The sequence below is a fragment of the Notolepis coatsorum genome (assembly GCF_963971535.1).
Source record: "Notolepis coatsorum genome assembly, chromosome: 6".
In the NCBI taxonomy this organism is placed as follows: Eukaryota; Metazoa; Chordata; class Actinopteri; order Aulopiformes; family Paralepididae; genus Notolepis; species Notolepis coatsorum.
The window spans coordinates 181,262,519-181,284,728 of NC_140170.1; the positions used below are offsets into that span (position 1 = coordinate 181,262,519).

The 22,210-nt window shown below is 41.9% G+C and overlaps 5 protein-coding genes across 5 annotated transcripts in view; all 5 read right to left on the reverse strand.

The window, feature by feature from the left end:
• Positions 1-22,210, reverse strand: part of LOC311230844 (uncharacterized protein) — a gene marked incomplete at both ends in the record, with an annotated part of 512,928 nt that overhangs the window by 51,817 nt on the left and 438,901 nt on the right. The window lies entirely within an intron of this gene.
• On the reverse strand, positions 6,407-6,787 carry LOC311230708 (histone H2B-like; the record flags this gene model as incomplete). Its single annotated transcript, XM_084317069.1, has 1 exon — positions 6,407-6,787. The coding sequence occupies one exon, from the start codon at positions 6,785-6,787 to the stop codon at positions 6,407-6,409; it is 381 nt and encodes a 126-aa protein (XP_084173195.1).
• LOC311230709 (histone H2B-like) lies at positions 9,028-14,289 on the reverse strand (the record flags this gene model as incomplete). The annotated part of the gene is made up of 2 exons (XM_084317070.1): positions 9,028-9,412; positions 14,282-14,289. 2 exons carry the CDS (start codon positions 14,287-14,289, stop codon positions 9,028-9,030), a joined length of 393 nt encoding a protein of 130 aa, XP_084173196.1.
• On the reverse strand, positions 14,464-19,230 carry LOC311230710 (histone H2B-like; the record flags this gene model as incomplete). Its single annotated transcript, XM_084317071.1, has 2 exons — positions 14,464-14,856; positions 19,213-19,230. The coding sequence occupies 2 exons, from the start codon at positions 19,228-19,230 to the stop codon at positions 14,464-14,466; spliced, it is 411 nt and encodes a 136-aa protein (XP_084173197.1).
• On the reverse strand, positions 20,466-20,846 carry LOC311230869 (histone H2B 1/2-like; the record flags this gene model as incomplete). The annotated part of the gene is made up of 1 exon (XM_084317256.1): positions 20,466-20,846. The coding sequence occupies one exon, from the start codon at positions 20,844-20,846 to the stop codon at positions 20,466-20,468; it is 381 nt and encodes a 126-aa protein (XP_084173382.1).

The following is a 22,210-nucleotide window of genomic DNA, read 5'->3' on the forward strand; positions in this document are numbered from 1 at the left end:
TTAAACTGCACCTGAAGGTAAAATAAGGGGACTGCTTCCGTTCATGAGAGGAGACCTTACCGCCGGAAGTGGAGACCTGCATCTCTGTTGGGGGAGAGGGGCCGACGTCGGACAAGGCAGTCCTAAGAAAGGAGCTGGTTGTTGCGTCGTAGCGGACTGCCTAAACCTTACGGGGAGAGGTGCATCTAAGTAGGGGAAGGAGTGCATCCGAACGGGAGGAGGGTACTCTTAACTGGAAGGAGGTTAAAAGGGTCAAAGCGATGATAACGCCAGTGCAGGGCAAACGATACCTCCTGGTAGTAGAAGACTGCTTTAGTCGCTGGATTGAGGCCATTCCATCTAAACACAAGAACGCGGACACAGTGATCAAGTTCCTGTGTCGCGAGGTCATTCCGAGATTTGGAATTCCCACGATATTACAAAGCGATAATGGCCGCGAGTTCATCGACAAGGTGGTTAAAGGGCTGATGCAGAAATTAAGTATAAAACAGCGCCTTTCCTGTGTCTATAGTCCCGGGTCGCAGGGAAAGGTGGAAAGGGCCAATCTGGTCATTAAAAACAAACTGTTGAAAATCTGTATGCAAACTAAGCTTAACTGGATTGATGCTTTGCCACTTGCTCTGATGGCTATTAGAAGCAGCGTAAACCGCCAAACACAGCTAACACCGCATGAAATGCTTACAGGCCGCAGCATGCCAGCACCGCCATTTAGACACCTGGCTAGGGGCCCGGCATTAGATATTTTTGAGCAAGATCTGAAAAAATATCTTCAGCAAGTGACTAAAATACATGAAGCTGTGTTTCGACAGGAGCAGAGAAAGGAGAAAAAGGGGGTGAAGGAGGCGGAGAAGGAAGCCACCAAACCGAGGCTGATCCCTGGGGATCTGGTCTTCGTAAAGGTCCACAAGAGAAAGTGGTCATCACCCCGGAGAGAGGGCCCGTACGAGGTGATCTGATCGACTGGAACGGCAGTCCAAGTCAAAGGATCAACGACCTGGTTCCACTTCAATCACTGCATAAAGGCCAGCGGCGATCTCTTGGGGGATACAATCGATCGCAGTTATGCAGAACCCGACATGGAGGGCCCGAGATGGCAACTGGAAGGTGCAGTGCCTGCTGATGCTCCCGCAGATGTTGGCAGCAGTGTGCGGACGGTCGGCCGGGCGCAACGACGTCATTGAGAACCGTCACGGTCGACCCGTCCTTGAGGATGATGGGTTTGAGTGGGTAGGAGTCCCACGGGGTCCCGCTCAGGCTCAAGTACCGGCAGGCTTTCATGACCAGGCTCAGAATCAGGCGCCCCCTCTGGCCCCCATCGAGGAAGGGGGGGAGAAGATAAGACTACAACCAAAAGGGGTGTTTCCCGGAGGACCGCAAGGGCATGTTTTTGATTTTGACCATTCCCCCGTTACAGGCGGGGATACTTACCATTATACTAACGAGGATCGGGTTGTGGGGGTAGATAGGAGGGTTGAGCCTGTCCCGAACCAGGCACAGGGGACAGGGGTGAGGGGAAAAAGGGAGATCAAGGACGCTGAGTCGGAAGAGGTGGGGGGACAGGATATGTTCCAGAGGACAGCCGGAACGTTGAGGGACTCAGTGGGCTCACTCTGGGCCAGGTTGAGGGGTTTGCTTCCTTCCGGGGAACAAGATGGGGGCGACTATGACTATGACGAGGAAGACCCGGAGGCTGACCCGATGTATAGGGCGGCTTTAGGGAATGAGTGGTTTAAGTGGGTCCAGTACACAAGCGTGCAGAATCAGATAGAGGATTGTTATGTCTGCTCCAAGGCACGTCCGGATAGGCTGCTGGTGAAGGGCACGAAGTTCAGTTGGGCTCAGTGTGACAGGGACGCAGAGGCATGGGAGGGGCCCCATAATAGTCGCCCTTGGTGCGAGGCAGAGTGTTTGGGGTTTCTCGGCTCTAGTCGTTTTAAGGCGGCAGGAAACGTCACGGATTTCAAGGATGTCACTATGCAGGAACGTTGTAGGAAATTGGATGTACGTGTGCAGGGGGTAGCGACGGGGTTGCCAATACCCAGAGGTGTCAAACTATGGCTGACCAAGGATTTCGAGTGCTTGCAAAAGGAGGGGACCCGGGACATAGGGGAGGTGGCAGAGGGGCAGTGCACTACTATTTGGAGCATCACGACTAACTGCACGAAAGAAGGAAAGTGTGGACACGGGGTCGTGTTAAAGGGAGTGGATACCAACCCACGGCCTGTAGCTTGCCCTTTTCATGTCCAGGATATGGCACTGGCGGACCAATACTGGCTCTGCGGCGGTAGGAGGTTGAGGAATACACTTCCTTTAAATTGGTCAGGTAGATGTGCCCGGGTTCAGGCGATCATGCCAATGGTGGTCCTACCATTATCAGTGACGGAAGGACCTTCTGAGTCTCCTATCTCTCGAACGAAGCGTAGCTACAAGGCAGACCCAAGGGTGTATCTGGACAGCATAGGACAGCCAAGGGGCATTCCAGCCGAGTTCATGGCTAAGAATGAGATTGCGGCAGGGTTTGAGTCTATTCTGCCATGGATATCGGTCAATAAGAACACCGGGTGGATCAACTATTTGTTTTACAATCAGCAGCGGTATCTCAACTACACCGAGGAGGCGTTGGATGCAATGGGGGACCAGATGCACGTGACCAGTACGGTGGCGTGGCAGAATAGACAGGCTCTGAACTGGTTAATGGCGGAGAAGGGTGGAGTCTGTTCCATGTTTGGACAGTACTGCTGCACATTCATTCCGACGAATGTGGGGCCAGGGGGAAAGTTCTCCGAGGCCATGGCTAAGCTGAAGGATTTGAGGGAGGAGTTGAGGGGGAATTCTGGCCGGAATGAAGAATGGTGGGGGAGTGGGGTGTTGGAAAGATTGGGACAGTGGGGAAGCATAGTGATGCAGACGGGGATATCCATTGGGGTGGCAGGGTTGATATTGGTTCTCCTTTTCTGTTGTGGTATGCCTCTCTTGGGTAGGCTGGTAACTTCACACGTAACGAGCCGAATGCTGATGGTGGGACAGGAAGAGATTGAGCCACAAATCGGGCCATGCCCTCAGCTTTATGCTGCCTTAGAGGGAGACGAGGGGATAGAGGATTAGGGGTATGGTGAGGTAGGGACATTTTCTTTTTGTTGGTTCAGTTTTGTTTGTTTTATTCCTTTAACTAGGCGTATGGTGAGGAAGGGACATTTTCTTTCTGTTTGGTTCAGTTTTGTTTGTTTTATCCCTTTTACTTCAAAAAAAAAAAAAAAAAAAAAAAACATGTAAAGGTTTTTTGAAGACATTTTGTATTGGTTCTTTCCTTTAAGAGTGACGGGGGATGGTCTGAGTGATGGTTTATTTTTTTTATTATTTTTGTTTATTTTACTCATGGTCCTGGTCAAACCGGAATGGGAAGGGGCATCGGTATGGAATGGTACGGAGTGTCGGTTCTGAGCCTGAGGAAGCATTGAGAAGAAGTGTTCTGGGGATCGGTTCTGGGGACTGAAGGGACAAAGGGGGGGGCTAACGCAGTGGGCAAGATGGGCACCTCCCGTCGAAGATGGGGGGACACGTGGTGAGGTCGGTACCAGCGCCTCCCGTCCAGGCATGGGGACATGCTTCTACGGGGACTGGAGGTGTGGCGTGGTGGTTGCTGTATTGGCAAAATGTGACTTTTGGCAATATGGTGAGGAGACTATGGCGTGGGCATGGAAGGGGGGCTGAGCGATGGACACTAGGACTCAATGTTATGGAAGAGACAATGTCATTTTTTTTGGGGGAGGGATGTTCTATGTTTAGTTCTGACGGTCAACTTCTCCTTTCCCTGATGAGAGTCGCGGTTTCCGGCCGGAACTGTGGCTCATTTGGTAAGCGGTGGAGGTTGGGGGATTTGTCTGTCAGGTTAGGATTATAAGTTGGGGTGTTTTTTTGATGTTTTATTATTACTCTTGTTTTGAGCGGTTTTGTGTTTATTGTGAGAACGGTAGTCAGCCTTTGTTGGTCCGTTAGGGGTCCAGTGAATGAAGTAAGCGTTCTTGTTTAGTTAGACATTTAAAATGTATTAGGTTTCTCGTTTAGTTAGACGTTCACATTTTCTTGGTTATATGATTTGGGTGGGACTAGGGATAGCCCCAAATGGGGGAATGTTGGGGAAAATGTGTATATGAGGTGAACTAGTTTAATATGGGTCAACTAAGCAGTGCTGAAAGACGGTCTGGCTGACGTTCTTAAAACAACTTGGACAGATGGACATTTCAGTACGGCACGTTGTGTGCTTGTAATCTCGTACATCATATCGCTTTCATATCTTGTTCTTTTCTCTCTTTCATACATACACATATACACGCACACATCTCATCTCTATCTCTTTCATACACACACAAACCTCACTAATCTGAACTCTCTCTTTCACACACACACATATACTCTTTCACATTCACACACACACACACACACTCATTTTCACATTCACACACACACATATACTCTTTCACACTCACACACACACACTCATTTTCTCTTTCACTAATCTTGACTCCAGACTCCAGCTTTGTCTCAGGACGATAAACCTTTAGACTTATCTTCTGTTTTTATTCTCTCTTCTATGTTAAATCTATGTGTCATCTTAATGTACGTCATGTCATATCTGAGATAATATGTTACGTCATCATATCTGTCATGTCGGGGCAGGGCTGGGAAGGTATTATCTGGGGGAACGGGGGGTTGGGGAGTCAGAGTGTTTTCCTTCAACTGTGGTGACCGTCTACTGAGCCATAGCTTTTGCTGTTAAAACTTCTTTTCCTAAATAAATTACCTACTTGTTAAAATTGGAAATATCGTCTCCTGCTGTGTTAAACAACCATCAGCCACAACAATACCCACAGGCTTCCCCGTTACATATATATATTCAACAATTATCTCAGAAGGGAGGAAGAGATAGGCATTTCAATGGGAATTGTGTGTATTGAGCCGTACTGTATTGTACCCATTCTGCAATCTGTTAATAAAATGTTCAATCAATCAATCAATATTTAACAGATTGCAGAATGGGTACAATACAGTACGGCTCAATACACACAATTGTTAAGGGGATGCAGACCAGAGAAAGACGTTTGTCTTGTTTACATCAGGGTCCCCCATTTCCATTTTGAAACATCTCTTACAAAAATGTATCCTGGCATTTCTATGATAACAAATGATGCCATGTACCATTGATATCATGGTTTAAAATTGACTATACCATGTTATAACCATGTTATTAATGGTTCCATTACATTTACTATATGGCTGTACCATGGTAAATAATTTATATGACTGGTACCATGGTAAAACAGAAAATATTTTTTTTGTAAGGGCATATTCAGAGCACCTTGTGAAACATAAAAGCAACTATTGAGCTGCTGATCAGTTTGATCAAAAGTGTCCTTATTAGTAAATACTGTTCAGAAAAGTTAGGCCCTAATCTGTGATTTTATGTTGTATGACAGAAACACATCTAGAGAAATTGTGACTAGATTTGAAGCATTACCATTATGAGTGGAGAGAGCATGGTGTGGTTTATCAGTGAATTTGTTGAAGTCCAAACCACAGGGGGTGCCTGATGAGCAGAGTAACCTTTCAGCCAGATGTGGAGGCTGTGTATCCTGCTAAACATGGAGGGAGAGGGGACCGGAGATGATCAGTATTGCTGAGGGTTACTTATGAAGTCATATTTTAGACTCTGATTGCTGGAGTTTGATGTCAACAATAACGTTATAAAAGGTTATTGTTGTTGTAATAATGCATTTAACATACAACGCAAGGTTGTAAATTGTACAGAAATAGAGCTCATATGATCAAATAATGAATACTATTTGCACTTGACTATTGGAAATCATAAGACCTGTGTTTGGCTATGGGGTAGTTCATATTTTTCATTATAATTAAATTAGCCTGGAATGTATTATTTTTGGAATAGCATTTCCACTTTGAAAATGATAAAATCAACATTATCGATGTGTATTATAAAGTCCAATAATGTATTATTGATCAGGGTTCTAATACGGCAGGTGATGATATATTAATTGACTGTATAAATGTGATGTACTAAGCTAGTCTATCCAATCTAGCTACTTGTCAACAACCTAAAATCACAGGATTTTGACTAGTAAATATAATTAGCAACTTAATAGCCATCCAAACTATGATTAGTTATTTAGTAGTTAGTTATAATTTATTAATCAATTAGTAACATACAACTTCATCTCCCGACAGAACCCCCTACCATGATAATAACTGTTCAAACTAAAGGCAATACGGGGCACTCAACCACTTTGATGAATAGCGCGATCATTATAATAATAGGAATAATAACTCTCTCAGGACAGAGTGGGTGGCTCTTAAAAGAGCCTTTGGGTTAATAGTCAGTGAACAGCGTAGTTTACTTGGAGCTAGTGTACTTGGTCACAGCCTTGGTTCCCTCAGACACAGCGTGCTTCGCCAGCTCACCGGGCAGCAGCAGACGCACAGCGGTCTGGATCTCCCTGGAGGTGATGGTGCGACGCTTGTTGTAGAGAGCCAGGCGAGAGGCTTCTCCAGCGATGCGCTCGAAGATGTCGTTAACGAAGGAGTTCATGATCCCCATGGCCTTGGAGGAAACGCCGGTGTCGGGATGAACCTGCTTCAGGACTTTGTAAATGTAGATGGCATAACTCTCCTTCCTGGACTTTCTGCGCGTCTTGCCTCCCTTGGCAGCGGTCTTGGAACCCTTCTTGGAACCCTTCTTGGAGGAGCCCTTCCTGGGCGCTCGTTTGGCTGGCATATTCGACGGCTTATCAGAATCGAATGGTGACGGTCGCTTACGGTTTCCTGCCTTATTTGTAGGAGGTCGATGCAAATAGTACTACGATACGATTGGTCGGTCGTGGCGCACGTGTGTAAAGCTAATAGAAGTTAAGTTCTCATTTAGCCAGTAGAGGGCAGAAGAGTTTCAGCCATGATTTTGTTCTGCTTTACTCTCTGTAGAGAAGCCAAAGCTATATATTTAGGTTATTGTATTTATGCATGTTTATATGTTTATTTTTATAACCTTACATTGAAACGGCATTAGTAATATTGATTGGATTTAGATAAAGTCATTGAACCATCTTTTTTGTCATAACATTCTAGAACATTTGTGATGTCACAGTACAATGTCATAATCAAACATTCTAGAACATTTGTGATGTCACAGTATGATGTCATAACCAAACATTCTAGAACATTTGTGTATCTATATGTGACGGCTCATATTGGTCTGTGTTGTGTTTGATGTTAAATGAGAATGTCCCGAGGGGGAGTCGAACAGGGGGCTCCCGCGCCCGCGGGCGACGACACAGGCCGCTGCAGTAAGAAGTGAATTCACTCCAAACAACCTTCCCTTTGCGTCTGTTAACCCTGTTATGGGGAAGTGAGTTTAATTTACTAGCCCGCACTGCCACAGTCACTCGTCAACACACCTTGTTTCCGTGACTGTGGACATACCCACAGGCTTCCCCGTTACATATATATATTCAACAATTATCTCAGAAGGGAGGAAGAGATAGGCATTTCAATGGGAATTGTGTGTATTGAGCCGTACTGTATTGTACCCATTCTGCAATCTGTTAATAAAATGTTCAATCAATCAATCAATATTTAACAGATTGCAGAATAGGTACAATACAGTACGGCTCAATACACACAATTGTTAAGGGGATGCAGACCAGAGAAAGACGTTTGTCTTGTTTACATCAGGGTCCCCCATTTCCATTTTGAAACATCTCTTACAAAAATGTATCCTGGCATTTCTATGATAACAAATGATGCCATGTACCATTGATATCATGGTTTAAAATTGACTATACCATGTTATAACCATGTTATTAATGGTTCCATTACATTTACTATATGGCTGTACCATGGTAAATAATTTATATGACTGGTACCATGGTAAAACAGAAAATATTTTTTTTGTAAGGGCATATTCAGAGCACCTTGTGAAACATAAAAGCAACTATTGAGCTGCTGATCAGTTTGATCAAAAGTGTCCTTATTAGTAAATACTGTTCAGAAAAGTTAGGCCCTAATCTGTGATTTTATGTTGTATGACAGAAACACATCTAGAGAAATTGTGACTAGATTTGAAGCATTACCATTATGAGTGGAGAGAGCATGGTGTGGTTTATCAGTGAATTTGTTGAAGTCCAAACCACAGGGGGTGCCTGATGAGCAGAGTAACCTTTCAGCCAGATGTGGAGGCTGTGTATCCTGCTAAACATGGAGGGAGAGGGGACCGGAGATGATCAGTATTGCTGAGGGTTACTTATGAAGTCATATTTTAGACTCTGATTGCTGGAGTTTGATGTCAACAATAACGTTATAAAAGGTTATTGTTGTTGTAATAATGCATTTAACATACAACGCAAGGTTGTAAATTGTACAGAAATAGAGCTCATATGATCAAATAATGAATACTATTTGCACTTGACTATTGGAAATCATAAGACCTGTGTTTGGCTATGGGGTAGTTCATATTTTTCATTATAATTAAATTAGCCTGGAATGTATTATTTTTGGAATAGCATTTCCACTTTGAAAATGATAAAATCAACATTATCGATGTGTATTATAAAGTCCAATAATGTATTATTGATCAGGGTTCTAATACGGCAGGTGATGATATATTAATTGACTGTATAAATGTGATGTACTAAGCTAGTCTATCCAATCTAGCTACTTGTCAACAACCTAAAATCACAGGATTTTGACTAGTAAATATAATTAGCAACTTAATAGCCATCCAAACTATGATTAGTTATTTAGTAGTTAGTTATAATTTATTAATCAATTAGTAACATACAACTTCATCTCCCGACAGAACCCCCTACCATGATAATAACTGTTCAAACTAAAGGCAATACGGGGCACTCAACCACTTTGATGAATAGCGCGATCATTATAATAATAGGAATAATAACTCTCAGGACAGAGTGGGTGGCTCTTAAAAGAGCCTTTGGGTTAATAGTCAGTGAACAGCGTAGTTTACTTGGAGCTAGTGTACTTGGTCACAGCCTTGGTTCCCTCAGACACAGCGTGCTTCGCCAGCTCACCGGGCAGCAGCAGACGCACAGCGGTCTGGATCTCCCTGGAGGTGATGGTGCGACGCTTGTTGTAGAGAGCCAGGCGCGAGGCTTCTCCAGCGATGCGCTCGAAGATGTCGTTAACGAAGGAGTTCATGATCCCCATGGCCTTGGAGGAAACGCCGGTGTCGGGATGAACCTGCTTCAGGACTTTGTAAATGTAGATGGCATAACTCTCCTTCCTGGACTTTCTGCGCGTCTTGCCTCCCTTGGCAGCGGTCTTGGAACCCTTCTTGGAACCCTTCTTGGAGGAGCCCTTCCTGGGCGCTCGTTCCAATAGTATCCAGCTGCAGACCTTCAGACCAGCGCTTACAAGCCCCGCACATACAAGCACCGCACATAGCAACCCCTCGCTTCCATTGGCTGATTTTGGTGACGTGATTTTGGGTCACGTTGCACGTTGCACTGCGGGATTGATTGATTGATTGATTGAAAACTTTATGGTGACGTGATTTTGGGTCACGTTGCACGTTGCACTGCGGGATTGATTGATTGATTGATTGAAAACTTTATTAACAGATTGCCGTATGATTTGGGTCACGTTGCACTGCGGGATTGATTGATTCATTGATTCATTGATTCATTGATTCATTGATTCATTGATTGATTGATTGAAAACTTTATTAACAGATTGATTGATTGATTGATTGAAAACTTTATTAACAGATTGCCGAATGGGTACACGTGACCACAGGCCCTGATTGATTGATTGAAAACTTTATTAACAGATTGTAGAATGGGTACACGTGACCTGACCGATTGATTGATTGATTGATTGATTGATTGATTGAAAACTTTATTAACAGATTGCAGAATGGGTACAGTGACCGATTGATTGATTGATTGATTGATTGATTGATTTATTGATTTATTGATTGATTGATTGAAAACTTAACAATTGTGTGTATTGAGCTGTACTGCAGATATATTTCAATTGCCTTACTTATTTACATAAGTATTATAGGCCTACAGCAGTATTGTACAGACAGTCTGTGTGAAGTCTGTGTGGTTATCCAGCTGCACAAAGGCAGAGCAAGAGGCTCTACAGAGGGTGGTGAAGGCGGCAGGCAGGATTGTCGGGACTCCTCTATCAAACATCACCTCCGTCTTCACCTCCCGCTGATCATAGCAAGTCCAGTGTCATATTATTAATAGATGTATACAACGTATATGTACATTACATTTTCTATATTAGGTCTGGAGTTGCCCTCATTAAAAACTGATTTGGAGTCTTTGGGTAAAGGAGTAACCTTAGCCTCCTTCCATATCTTTGGACATAGTCCCACTTGTATACATCTATTAATAATATGACACTGGACTTGCTATGATCGTAGCAGTAATTCTCAATAATTTACTATCCAAGTTGTCTGTGCCAGCTAACTTGCTGTCAGGTAGAGCCTGGAGTAACCTTTCAATATCACTAACCTCAACCTGTTGAAAATCAAATGTACACCCTTTATCTTTCATTATGATATTCTTAATTATGTCATTTGATTTTGTATTGTTTGATATGTGCATTCCCTGCCTGAGCTGAGATATCTTACTTGCATAAAAATCATTAAAATGGTTGGCAATATCACATGGTTTGGTTAGGACAATTCCATATGACTCAACAAAAGGTGTACAGACATTGGATTTTCTACCCATAATTTGATTTAAAACATTCCATAGATTTTTACCATCATTTCTCACATCATATAACCATGGTTTAAAATATTCCCTTTTTCTCACCTTATTTAACTTTGTGACTTGATTACGTAAGGAACGGTACTTTTGTCTGTCATCTGCAGAACTGGAACACACTGATGCTTTTTTGGCTACAGTATGTCTCTCTCATTCATTAAAATTCATTAAAAGCTACTATCTATCCATGGGGCTGATTTGTTTCTGACATAAATAAGTCCAGTGCAACCTCTGGGTCATCCTCACAACATACCTCCTCCCAGTTTATACCCAACATTTCATTAATAAAACCTTCTACATTAAAACTCTTATATGACCGTGAGTGAAATTTCAGGGGAGCTCCCACAGACCGTAGTACAATATATACATACATGAAACACATATAACACTGTACATAACAGAATATTTTAAATAAAGTGCATGATGAGTGGTAACAGTGATTATCAAGTCCAGGTAAGTGCATGGTGCACGTGAGGGGACAGTCAATGAGCGTTTAACAGTCTGACTGCTTTGGGGAAAAAGCTGTTCTTAAATCTTTAACTCTTGGCATGTATGGACCGGTATCTCCTCCCTGAGGGAAGGAGCTGAAAGAGGTGATGTGCTGGGTGAGACTGGTCCTTGATGATACACTTGGAGCGGTGGAGGCAGCGGGAGGTGAAGACGGAGGTGATGTTTGATAGAGGAGTCCCGACAATCCTGCCTGCCGCCTTCACCACCCTCTGTAGAGCCTCTTGCTCTGCCTTTGTGCAGCTGGATAACCACACAGACTTCACACAGACTGTCTGTACAATACTGCTGTAGGCCTATAATACTTATGTAAATAAGTAAGGCAATTGAAATATATCTGCAGTACAGCTCAATACACACAATTGTTAAGGGGATGCAGACCAGAGAAAGACTTCCGTCTTGTTTACATCAGGGTCCCCCATTTTCAATTCATCATAAATGTACAGTTCCCTCCCCCTTGTATATATTTACTGTATGTCACAAATGTAACAGTACTGCATGGTCTGCATCCCCTTAACAATTGTGTGTATTGAGCTGTACTGCATTCTGCAATCTGTTAATAAAGTTTTCAATCAATCAATCAATCAATCAATGAATCAATCAATCAATCAATCCCGCAGTGCAACGTGACCCAAATCATACGGCAATCTGTTAATAAAGTTTTCAATCAATCAATCAATCAATCCCGCAGTGCAACGTGCAACGTGACCCAAAATCACGTCACCATAAAGTTTTCAATCAATCAATCAATCAATCCCGCAGTGCAACGTGCAACGTGACCCAAAATCACGTCACCAAAATCAGCCAATGGAAGCGAGGGGTTGCTATGTGCGGTGCTTGTATGTGCGGGGCTTGTAAGCGCTGGTCTGAAGGTCTGCAGCTGGAAGCATCTCGCTCGTTTGGCTGGCATATTCGACGGCTTATCAGAATCGAATGGTGACGGTCGCTTACGGTTTCCTGCCTTATTTGTAGGAGGTCGATGCAAATAGTACTACGATACGATTGGTCGGTCGTGGCGCACGTGTGTAAAGCTAATAGAAGTTAAGTTCTCATTTAGCCAGTAGAGGGCAGAAGAGTTTCAGCCATGATTTTGTTCTGCTTTACTCTCTGTAGAGAAGCCAAAGCTATATATTTAGGTTATTGTATTTATGCATGTTTATATGTTTATTTTTATAACCTTACATTGAAACGGCATTAGTAATATTGATTGGATTTAGATAAAGTCATTGAACCATCTTTTTTGTCATAACATTCTAGAACATTTGTGATGTCACAGTACAGTCATAATCAAACATTCTAGAACATTTGTGATGTCACAGTATGATGTCATAACCAAACATTCTAGAACATTTGTGTATCTATATGTGACGGCTCATATTGGTCTGCGTTGTGTTTGATGTTAAATGAGAATGTCCCGAGGGGGAGTCGAACAGGGGGCTCCCGCGCCCGCGGGCGACGACACAGGCCGCTGCACTAAGAAGTGAATTCACTCCAAACAACCTTCCCTTTGCGTCTGTTAACCCTGTTATGGGGAAGTGAGTTTAATTTACTAGCCCGCACTGCCACAGTCACTCGTCAACACACCTTGTTTCCGTGACTGTGGACATACCCACAGGCTTCCCCGTTACATATATATATTCAACAATTATCTCAGAAGGGAGGAAGAGATAGGCATTTCAATGGGAATTGTGTGTATTGAGCCGTACTGTATTGTACCCATTCTGCAATCTGTTAATAAAATGTTCAATCAATCAATCAATATTTAACAGATTGCAGAATGGGTACAATACAGTACGGCTCAATACACACAATTGTTAAGGGGATGCAGACCAGAGAAAGACGTTTGTCTTGTTTACATCAGGGTCCCCCATTTCCATTTTGAAACATCTCTTACAAAAATGTATCCTGGCATTTCTATGATAACAAATGATGCCATGTACCATTGATATCATGGTTTAAAATTGACTATACCATGTTATAACCATGTTATTAATGGTTCCATTACATTTACTATATGGCTGTACCATGGTAAATAATTTATATGACTGGTACCATGGTAAAACAGAAAATATTTTTTTTGTAAGGGCATATTCAGAGCACCTTGTGAAACATAAAAGCAACTATTGAGCTGCTGATCAGTTTGATCAAAAGTGTCCTTATTAGTAAATACTGTTCAGAAAAGTTAGGCCCTAATCTGTGATTTTATGTTGTATGACAGAAACACATCTAGAGAAATTGTGACTAGATTTGAAGCATTACCATTATGAGTGGAGAGAGCATGGTGTGGTTTATCAGTGAATTTGTTGAAGTCCAAACCACAGGGGGTGCCTGATGAGCAGAGTAACCTTTCAGCCAGATGTGGAGGCTGTGTATCCTGCTAAACATGGAGGGAGAGGGGACCGGAGATGATCAGTATTGCTGAGGGTTACTTATGAAGTCATATTTTAGACTCTGATTGCTGGAGTTTGATGTCAACAATAACGTTATAAAAGGTTATTGTTGTTGTAATAATGCATTTAACATACAACGCAAAGTTGTAAATTGTACAGAAATAGAGCTCATATGATCAAATAATGAATACTATTTGCACTTGACTATTGGAAATCATAAGACCTGTGTTTGGCTATGGGGTAGTTCATATTTTTCATTATAATTAAATTAGCCTGGAATGTATTATTTTTGGAATAGCATTTCCACTTTGAAAATGATAAAATCAACATTATCGATGTGTATTATAAAGTCCAATAATGTATTATTGATCAGGGTTCTAATACGGCAGGTGATGATATATTAATTGACTGTATAAATGTGATGTACTAAGCTAGTCTATCCAATCTAGCTACTTGTCAACAACCTAAAATCACAGGATTTTGACTAGTAAATATAATTAGCAACTTAATAGCCATCCAAACTATGATTAGTTATTTAGTAGTTAGTTATAATTTATTAATCAATTAGTAACATACAACTTCATCTCCCGACAGAACCCCCTACCATGATAATAACTGTTCAAACTAAAGGCAATACGGGGCACTCAACCACTTTGATGAATAGCGCGATCATTATAATAATAGGAATAATAACTCTCAGGACAGAGTGGGTGGCTCTTAAAAGAGCCTTTGGGTTAATAGTCAGTGAACAGCGTAGTTTACTTGGAGCTAGTGTACTTGGTCACAGCCTTGGTTCCCTCAGACACAGCGTGCTTCGCCAGCTCACCGGGCAGCAGCAGACGCACAGCGGTCTGGATCTCCCTGGAGGTGATGGTGCGACGCTTGTTGTAGAGAGCCAGGCGCGAGGCTTCTCCAGCGATGCGCTCGAAGATGTCGTTAACGAAGGAGTTCATGATCCCCATGGCCTTGGAGGAAACGCCGGTGTCGGGATGAACCTGCTTCAGGACTTTGTAAATGTAGATGGCATAACTCTCCTTCCTGGACTTTCTGCGCGTCTTGCCTCCCTTGGCAGCGGTCTTGGAACCCTTCTTGGAACCCTTCTTGGAGGAGCCCTTCCTGGGCGCTCGTTCCAATAGTATCCAGCTGCAGACCTTCAGACCAGCGCTTACAAGCCCCGCACATACAAGCACCGCACATAGCAACCCCTCGCTTCCATTGGCTGATTTTGGTGACGTGATTTTGGGTCACGTTGCACGTTGCACTGCGGGATTGATTGATTGATTGATTGAAAACTTTATGGTGACGTGATTTTGGGTCACGTTGCACGTTGCACTGCGGGATTGATTGATTGATTGATTGAAAACTTTATTAACAGATTGGCGTATGATTTGGGTCACGTTGCACTGCGGGATTGATTGATTCATTGATTCATTGATTCATTGATTCATTGATTGATTGATTGAAAACTTTATTAACAGATTGATTGATTGATTGATTGAAAACTTTATTAACAGATTGCCGAATGGGTACACGTGACCACAGGCCCTGATTGATTGATTGAAAACTTTATTAACAGATTGTAGAATGGGTACACGTGACCTGACCGATTGATTGATTGATTGATTGATTGATTGATTGAAAACTTTATTAACAGATTGCAGAATGGGTACAGTGACCGATTGATTGATTGATTGATTGATTGATTGATTTATTGATTTATTGATTGATTGATTGAAAACTTAACAATTGTGTGTATTGAGCTGTACTGCAGATATATTTCAATTGCCTTACTTATTTACATAAGTATTATAGGCCTACAGCAGTATTGTACAGACAGTCTGTGTGAAGTCTGTGTGGTTATCCAGCTGCACAAAGGCAGAGCAAGAGGCTCTACAGAGGGTGGTGAAGGCGGCAGGCAGGATTGTCGGGACTCCTCTATCAAACATCACCTCCGTCTTCACCTCCCGCTGATCATAGCAAGTCCAGTGTCATATTATTAATAGATGTATACAACGTATATGTACATTACATTTTCTATATTAGGTCTGGAGTTGCCCTCATTAAAAACTGATTTGGAGTCTTTGGGTAAAGGAGTAACCTTAGCCTCCTTCCATATCTTTGGACATAGTCCCACTTGTATACATCTATTAATAATATGACACTGGACTTGCTATGATCGTAGCAGTAATTCTCAATAATTTACTATCCAAGTTGTCTGTGCCAGCTAACTTGCTGTCAGGTAGAGCCTGGAGTAACCTTTCAATATCACTAACCTCAACCTGTTGAAAATCAAATGTACACCCTTTATCTTTCATTATGATATTCTTAATTATGTCATTTGATTTTGTATTGTTTGATATGTGCATTCCCTGCCTGAGCTGAGATATCTTACTTGCATAAAAATCATTAAAATGGTTGGCAATATCACATGGTTTGGTTAGGACAATTCCATATGACTCAACAAAAGGTGTACAGACATTGGATTTTCTACCCATAATTTGATTTAAAACATTCCATAGATTTGTACCATCATTTCTCACATCATATAACCATGGTTTAAAATATTCCCTTTTTCTCACCTTATTTAACTTTGTGACTTGATTACGTAAGGAACGGTACTTTTGTCTGTCATCTGCAGAACTGGAACACACTGATGCTTTTTTGGCTACAGTATGTCTCTCTCATTCATTAAAATTCATTAAAAGCTACTATCTATCCATGGGGCTGATTTGTTTCTGACATAAATAAGTCCAGTGCAACCTCTGGGTCATCCTCACAACATACCTCCTCCCAGTTTATACCCAACATTTCATTAATAAAACCTTCTACATTAAAACTCTTATATGACCGTGAGTGAAATTTCAGGGGAGCTCCCACAGACCGTAGTACAATATATACATACATGAAACACATATAACACTGTACATAACAGAATATTTTAAATAAAGTGCATGATGAGTGGTAACAGTGATTATCAAGTCCAGGTAAGTGCATGGTGCACGTGAGGGGACAGTCAATGAGCGTTTAACAGTCTGACTGCTTTGGGGAAAAAGCTGTTCTTAAATCTTTAACTCTTGGCATGTATGGACCGGTATCTCCTCCCTGAGGGAAGGAGCTGAAAGAGGTGATGTGCTGGGTGAGACTGGTCCTTGATGATACACTTGGAGCGGTGGAGGCAGCGGGAGGTGAAGACGGAGGTGATGTTTGATAGAGGAGTCCCGACAATCCTGCCTGCCGCCTTCACCACCCTCTGTAGAGCCTCTTGCTCTGCCTTTGTGCAGCTGGATAACCACACAGACTTCACACAGACTGTCTGTACAATACTGCTGTAGGCCTATAATACTTATGTAAATAAGTAAGGCAATTGAAATATATCTGCAGTACAGCTCAATACACACAATTGTTAAGGGGATGCAGACCAGAGAAAGACTTCCGTCTTGTTTACATCAGGGTCCCCCATTTTCAATTCATCATAAATGTACAGTTCCCTCCCCCTTGTATATATTTACTGTATGTCACAAATGTAACAGTACTGCATGGTCTGCATCCCCTTAACAATTGTGTGTATTGAGCTGTACTGCATTCTGCAATCTGTTAATAAAGTTTTCAATCAATCAATCCTAACCCAATCATTCCAACCCCCTCCAATGTACAGTCATTTACCTAGTATGGTTTTGTCAATAGTTCAATGTACAATTGTGTTTGTTTGTACAGTGTCTCCTCCCCCCCCCCCCCTCAATGTACAGTGTTACTTGTTTATACAGTATGCCCCCCGCCCCCCCCCCCCCCCCCCCCAACCACCTCCAATGTAAATTACCCAGTATGGTTGTCAATATCCCAATGTACCCAACCCCCCCCACCCAACCTCCAATGTACAGTTTCTACGTCAAATGTATATACTCCCTTTTCTTGACTCCTTCTGTATCACAAACAGTACTGTATTTGCAAATCTGGTATGTCATAAATGTATAGATGTAGCAGTACTGACTATCTGTATGTCATGTATGTCATATATGTCTATATGAATTGAAAATGGGGGACCCTGATGGAAACAAGACAAACGTCTTTCTCAGGTCTGCATCCCCTTAACAATTGTATGTATTGAGCCGTACTGTATTGTACCCATTCTGCAATCTGTTAAATAAAGTTTTCATTCATTCATTCATTCATTCATTCATTCATTCATTCATCAATCAATCAATCAATGAATCAATCAATCAATCAATCCCGCAGTGCAACGTGACCCAAATCATACGGCAATCTGTTAATAAAGTTTTCAATCAATCAATCAATCAATCCCGCAGTGCAACGTGCAACGTGACCCAAAATCACGTCACCATAAAGTTTTCAATCAATCAATCAATCAATCCCGCAGTGCAACGTGCAACGTGACCCAAAATCACGTCACCAAAATCAGCCAATGGAAGCGAGGGGTTGCTATGTGCGGTGCTTGTATGTGCGGGGCTTGTAAGCGCTGGTCTGAAGGTCTGCAGCTGGAAGCATCTCGCTCGTTTGGCTGGCATATTCGACGGCTTATCAGAATCGAATGGTGACGGTCGCTTACGGTTTCCTGCCTTATTTGTAGGAGGTCGATGCAAATAGTACTACGATACGATTGGTCGGTCGTGGCGCACGTGTGTAAAGCTAATAGAAGTTAAGTTCTCATTTAGCCAGTAGAGGGCAGAAGAGTTTCAGCCATGATTTTGTTCTGCTTTACTCTCTGTAGAGAAGCCAAAGCTATATATTTAGGTTATTGTATTTATGCATGTTTATATGTTTATTTTTATAACCTTACATTGAAACGGCATTAGTAATATTGATTGGATTTAGATAGTCATTGAACCATCTTTTTTGTCATAACATTCTAGAACATTTGTGATGTCACAGTACAATGTCATAATCAAACATTCTAGAACATTTGTGATGTCACAGTATGATGTCATAACCAAACATTCTAGAACATTTGTGTATCTATATGTGACGGCTCATATTGGTCTGCGTTGTGTTTGATGTTAAATGAGAATGTCCCGAGGGGGAGTCGAACAGGGGGCTCCCGCGCCCGCGGGCGACGACACAGGCCGCTGCACTAAGAAGTGAATTCACTCCAAACAACCTTCCCTTTGCGTCTGTTAACCCTGTTATGGGGAAGTGAGTTTAATTTACTAGCCCGCACTGCCACAGTCACTCGTCAACACACCTTGTTTCCGTGACTGTGGACATACCCACAGGCTTCCCCGTTACATATATATATTCAACAATTATCTCAGAAGGGAGGAAGAGATAGGCATTTCAATGGGAATTGTGTGTATTGAGCCGTACTGTATTGTACCCATTCTGCAATCTGTTAATAAAATGTTCAATCAATCAATCAATATTTAACAGATTGCAGAATGGGTACAATACAGTACGGCTCAATACACACAATTGTTAAGGGGATGCAGACCAGAGAAAGACGTTTGTCTTGTTTACATCAGGGTCCCCCATTTCCATTTTGAAACATCTCTTACAAAAATGTATCCTGGCATTTCTATGATAACAAATGATGCCATGTACCATTGATATCATGGTTTAAAATTGACTATACCATGTTATAACCATGTTATTAATGGTTCCATTACATTTACTATATGGCTGTACCATGGTAAATAATTTATATGACTGGTACCATGGTAAAACAGAAAATATTTTTTTTGTAAGGGCATATTCAGAGCACCTTGTGAAACATAAAAGCAACTATTGAGCTGCTGATCAGTTTGATCAAAAGTGTCCTTATTAGTAAATACTGTTCAGAAAAGTTAGGCCCTAATCTGTGATTTTATGTTGTATGACAGAAACACATCTAGAGAAATTGTGACTAGATTTTAAGCATTACCATTATGAGTGGAGAGAGCATGGTGTGGTTTATCAGTGAATTTGTTGAAGTCCAAACCACAGGGGGTGCCTGATGAGCAGAGTAACCTTTCAGCCAGATGTGGAGGCTGTGTATCCTGCTAAACATGGAGGGAGAGGGGACCGGAGATGATCAGTATTGCTGAGGGTTACTTATGAAGTCATATTTTAGACTCTGATTGCTGGAGTTTGATGTCAACAATAACGTTATAAAAGGTTATTGTTGTTGTAATAATGCATTTAACATACAACGCAAGGTTGTAAATTGTACAGAAATAGAGCTCATATGATCAAATAATGAATACTATTTGCACTTGACTATTGGAAATCATAAGACCTGTGTTTGGCTATGGGGTAGTTCATATTTTTCATTATAATTAAATTAGCCTGGAATGTATTATTTTTGGAATAGCATTTCCACTTTGAAAATGATAAAATCAACATTATCGATGTGTATTATAAAGTCCAATAATGTATTATTGATCAGGGTTCTAATACGGCAGGTGATGATATATTAATTGGCTGTATAAATGTGATGTACTAAACTAGTCTATCCAATCTAGCTACTTGTCAACAACCTAAAATCACAGGATTTTGACTAGTAAATATAATTAGCAACTTAATAGCCATCCAAACTATGATTAGTTATTTAGTAGTTAGTTATAATTTATTAATCAATTAGTAACATACAACTTCATCTCCCGACAGAACCCCCTACCATGATAATAACTGTTCAAACTAAAGGCAATACGGGGCACTCAACCACTTTGATGAATAGCGCGATCATTATAATAATAGGAATAACTCTCTCAGGACAGAGTGGGTGGCTCTTAAAAGAGCCTTTGGGTTAATAGTCAGTGAACAGCGTAGTTTACTTGGAGCTAGTGTACTTGGTCACAGCCTTGGTTCCCTCAGACACAGCGTGCTTCGCCAGCTCACCGGGCAGCAGCAGACGCACAGCGGTCTGGATCTCCCTGGAGGTGATGGTGCGACGCTTGTTGTAGAGAGCCAGGCGCGAGGCTTCTCCAGCGATGCGCTCGAAGATGTCGTTAACGAAGGAGTTCATGATCCCCATGGCCTTGGAGGAAACGCCGGTGTCGGGATGAACCTGCTTCAGGACTTTGTAAATGTAGATGGCATAACTCTCCTTCCTGGACTTTCTGCGCGTCTTGCCTCCCTTGGCAGCGGTCTTTTTGGACCCCTTCTTGGACCCCTTATTGGAGCCCTTCCTGGGAGCTCGTTTGGCTGGCATATTCGACGGCTTATCAGAATCGAATGGTGACGGTCGCTTACGGTTTCCTGCCTTATTTGTAGGAGGTCGATGCAAATAGTACTACGATACGATTGGTCGGTCGTGGCGCACGTGTGTAAAGCTAATAGAAGTTAAGTTCTCATTTAGCCAGTAGAGGGCAGAAGAGTTTCAGCCATGATTTTGTTCTGCTTTACTCTCTGTAGAGAAGCCAAAGCTATATATTTAGGTTATTGTATTTATGCATGTTTATATGTTTATTTTTATAACCTTACATTGAAACGGCATTAGTAATATTGATTGGATTTAGATAAAGTCATTGAACCATCTTTTTTGTCATAACATTCTAGAACATTTGTGATGTCACAGTACAATGTCATAATCAAACATTCTAGAACATTTGTGATGTCACAGTATGATGTCATAACCAAACATTCTAGAACATTTGTGTATCTATATGTGACGGCTCATATTGGTCTGCGTTGTGTTTGATGTTAAATGAGAATGTCCCGAGGGGGAGTCGAACAGGGGGCTCCCGCGCCCGCGGGCGACGACACAGGCCGCTGCACTAAGAAGTGAATTCACTCCAAACAACCTTCCCTTTGCGTCTGTTAACCCTGTTATGGGGAAGTGAGTTTAATTTACTAGCCCGCACTGCCACAGTCACTCGTCAACACACCTTGTTTCCGTGACTGTGGACATACCCACAGGCTTCCCCGTTACATATATATATTCAACAATTATCTCAGAAGGGAGGAAGAGATAGGCATTTCAATGGGAATTGTGTGTATTGAGCCGTACTGTATTGTACCCATTCTGCAATCTGTTAATAAAATGTTCAATCAATCAATCAATATTTAACAGATTGCAGAATGGGTACAATACAGTACGGCTCAATACACACAATTGTTAAGGGGATGCAGACCAGAGAAAGACGTTTGTCTTGTTTACATCAGGGTCCCCCATTTCCATTTTGAAACATCTCTTACAAAAATGTATCCTGGCATTTCTATGATAACAAATGATGCCATGTACCATTGATATCATGGTTTAAAATTGACTATACCATGTTATAACCATGTTATTAATGGTTCCATTACATTTACTATATGGCTGTACCATGGTAAATAATTTATATGACTGGTACCATGGTAAAACAGAAAATATTTTTTTTGTAAGGGCATATTCAGAGCACCTTGTGAAACATAAAAGCAACTATTGAGCTGCTGATCAGTTTGATCAAAAGTGTCCTTATTAGTAAATACTGTTCAGAAAAGTTAGGCCCTAATCTGTGATTTTATGTTGTATGACAGAAACACATCTAGAGAAATTGTGACTAGATTTGAAGCATTACCATTATGAGTGGA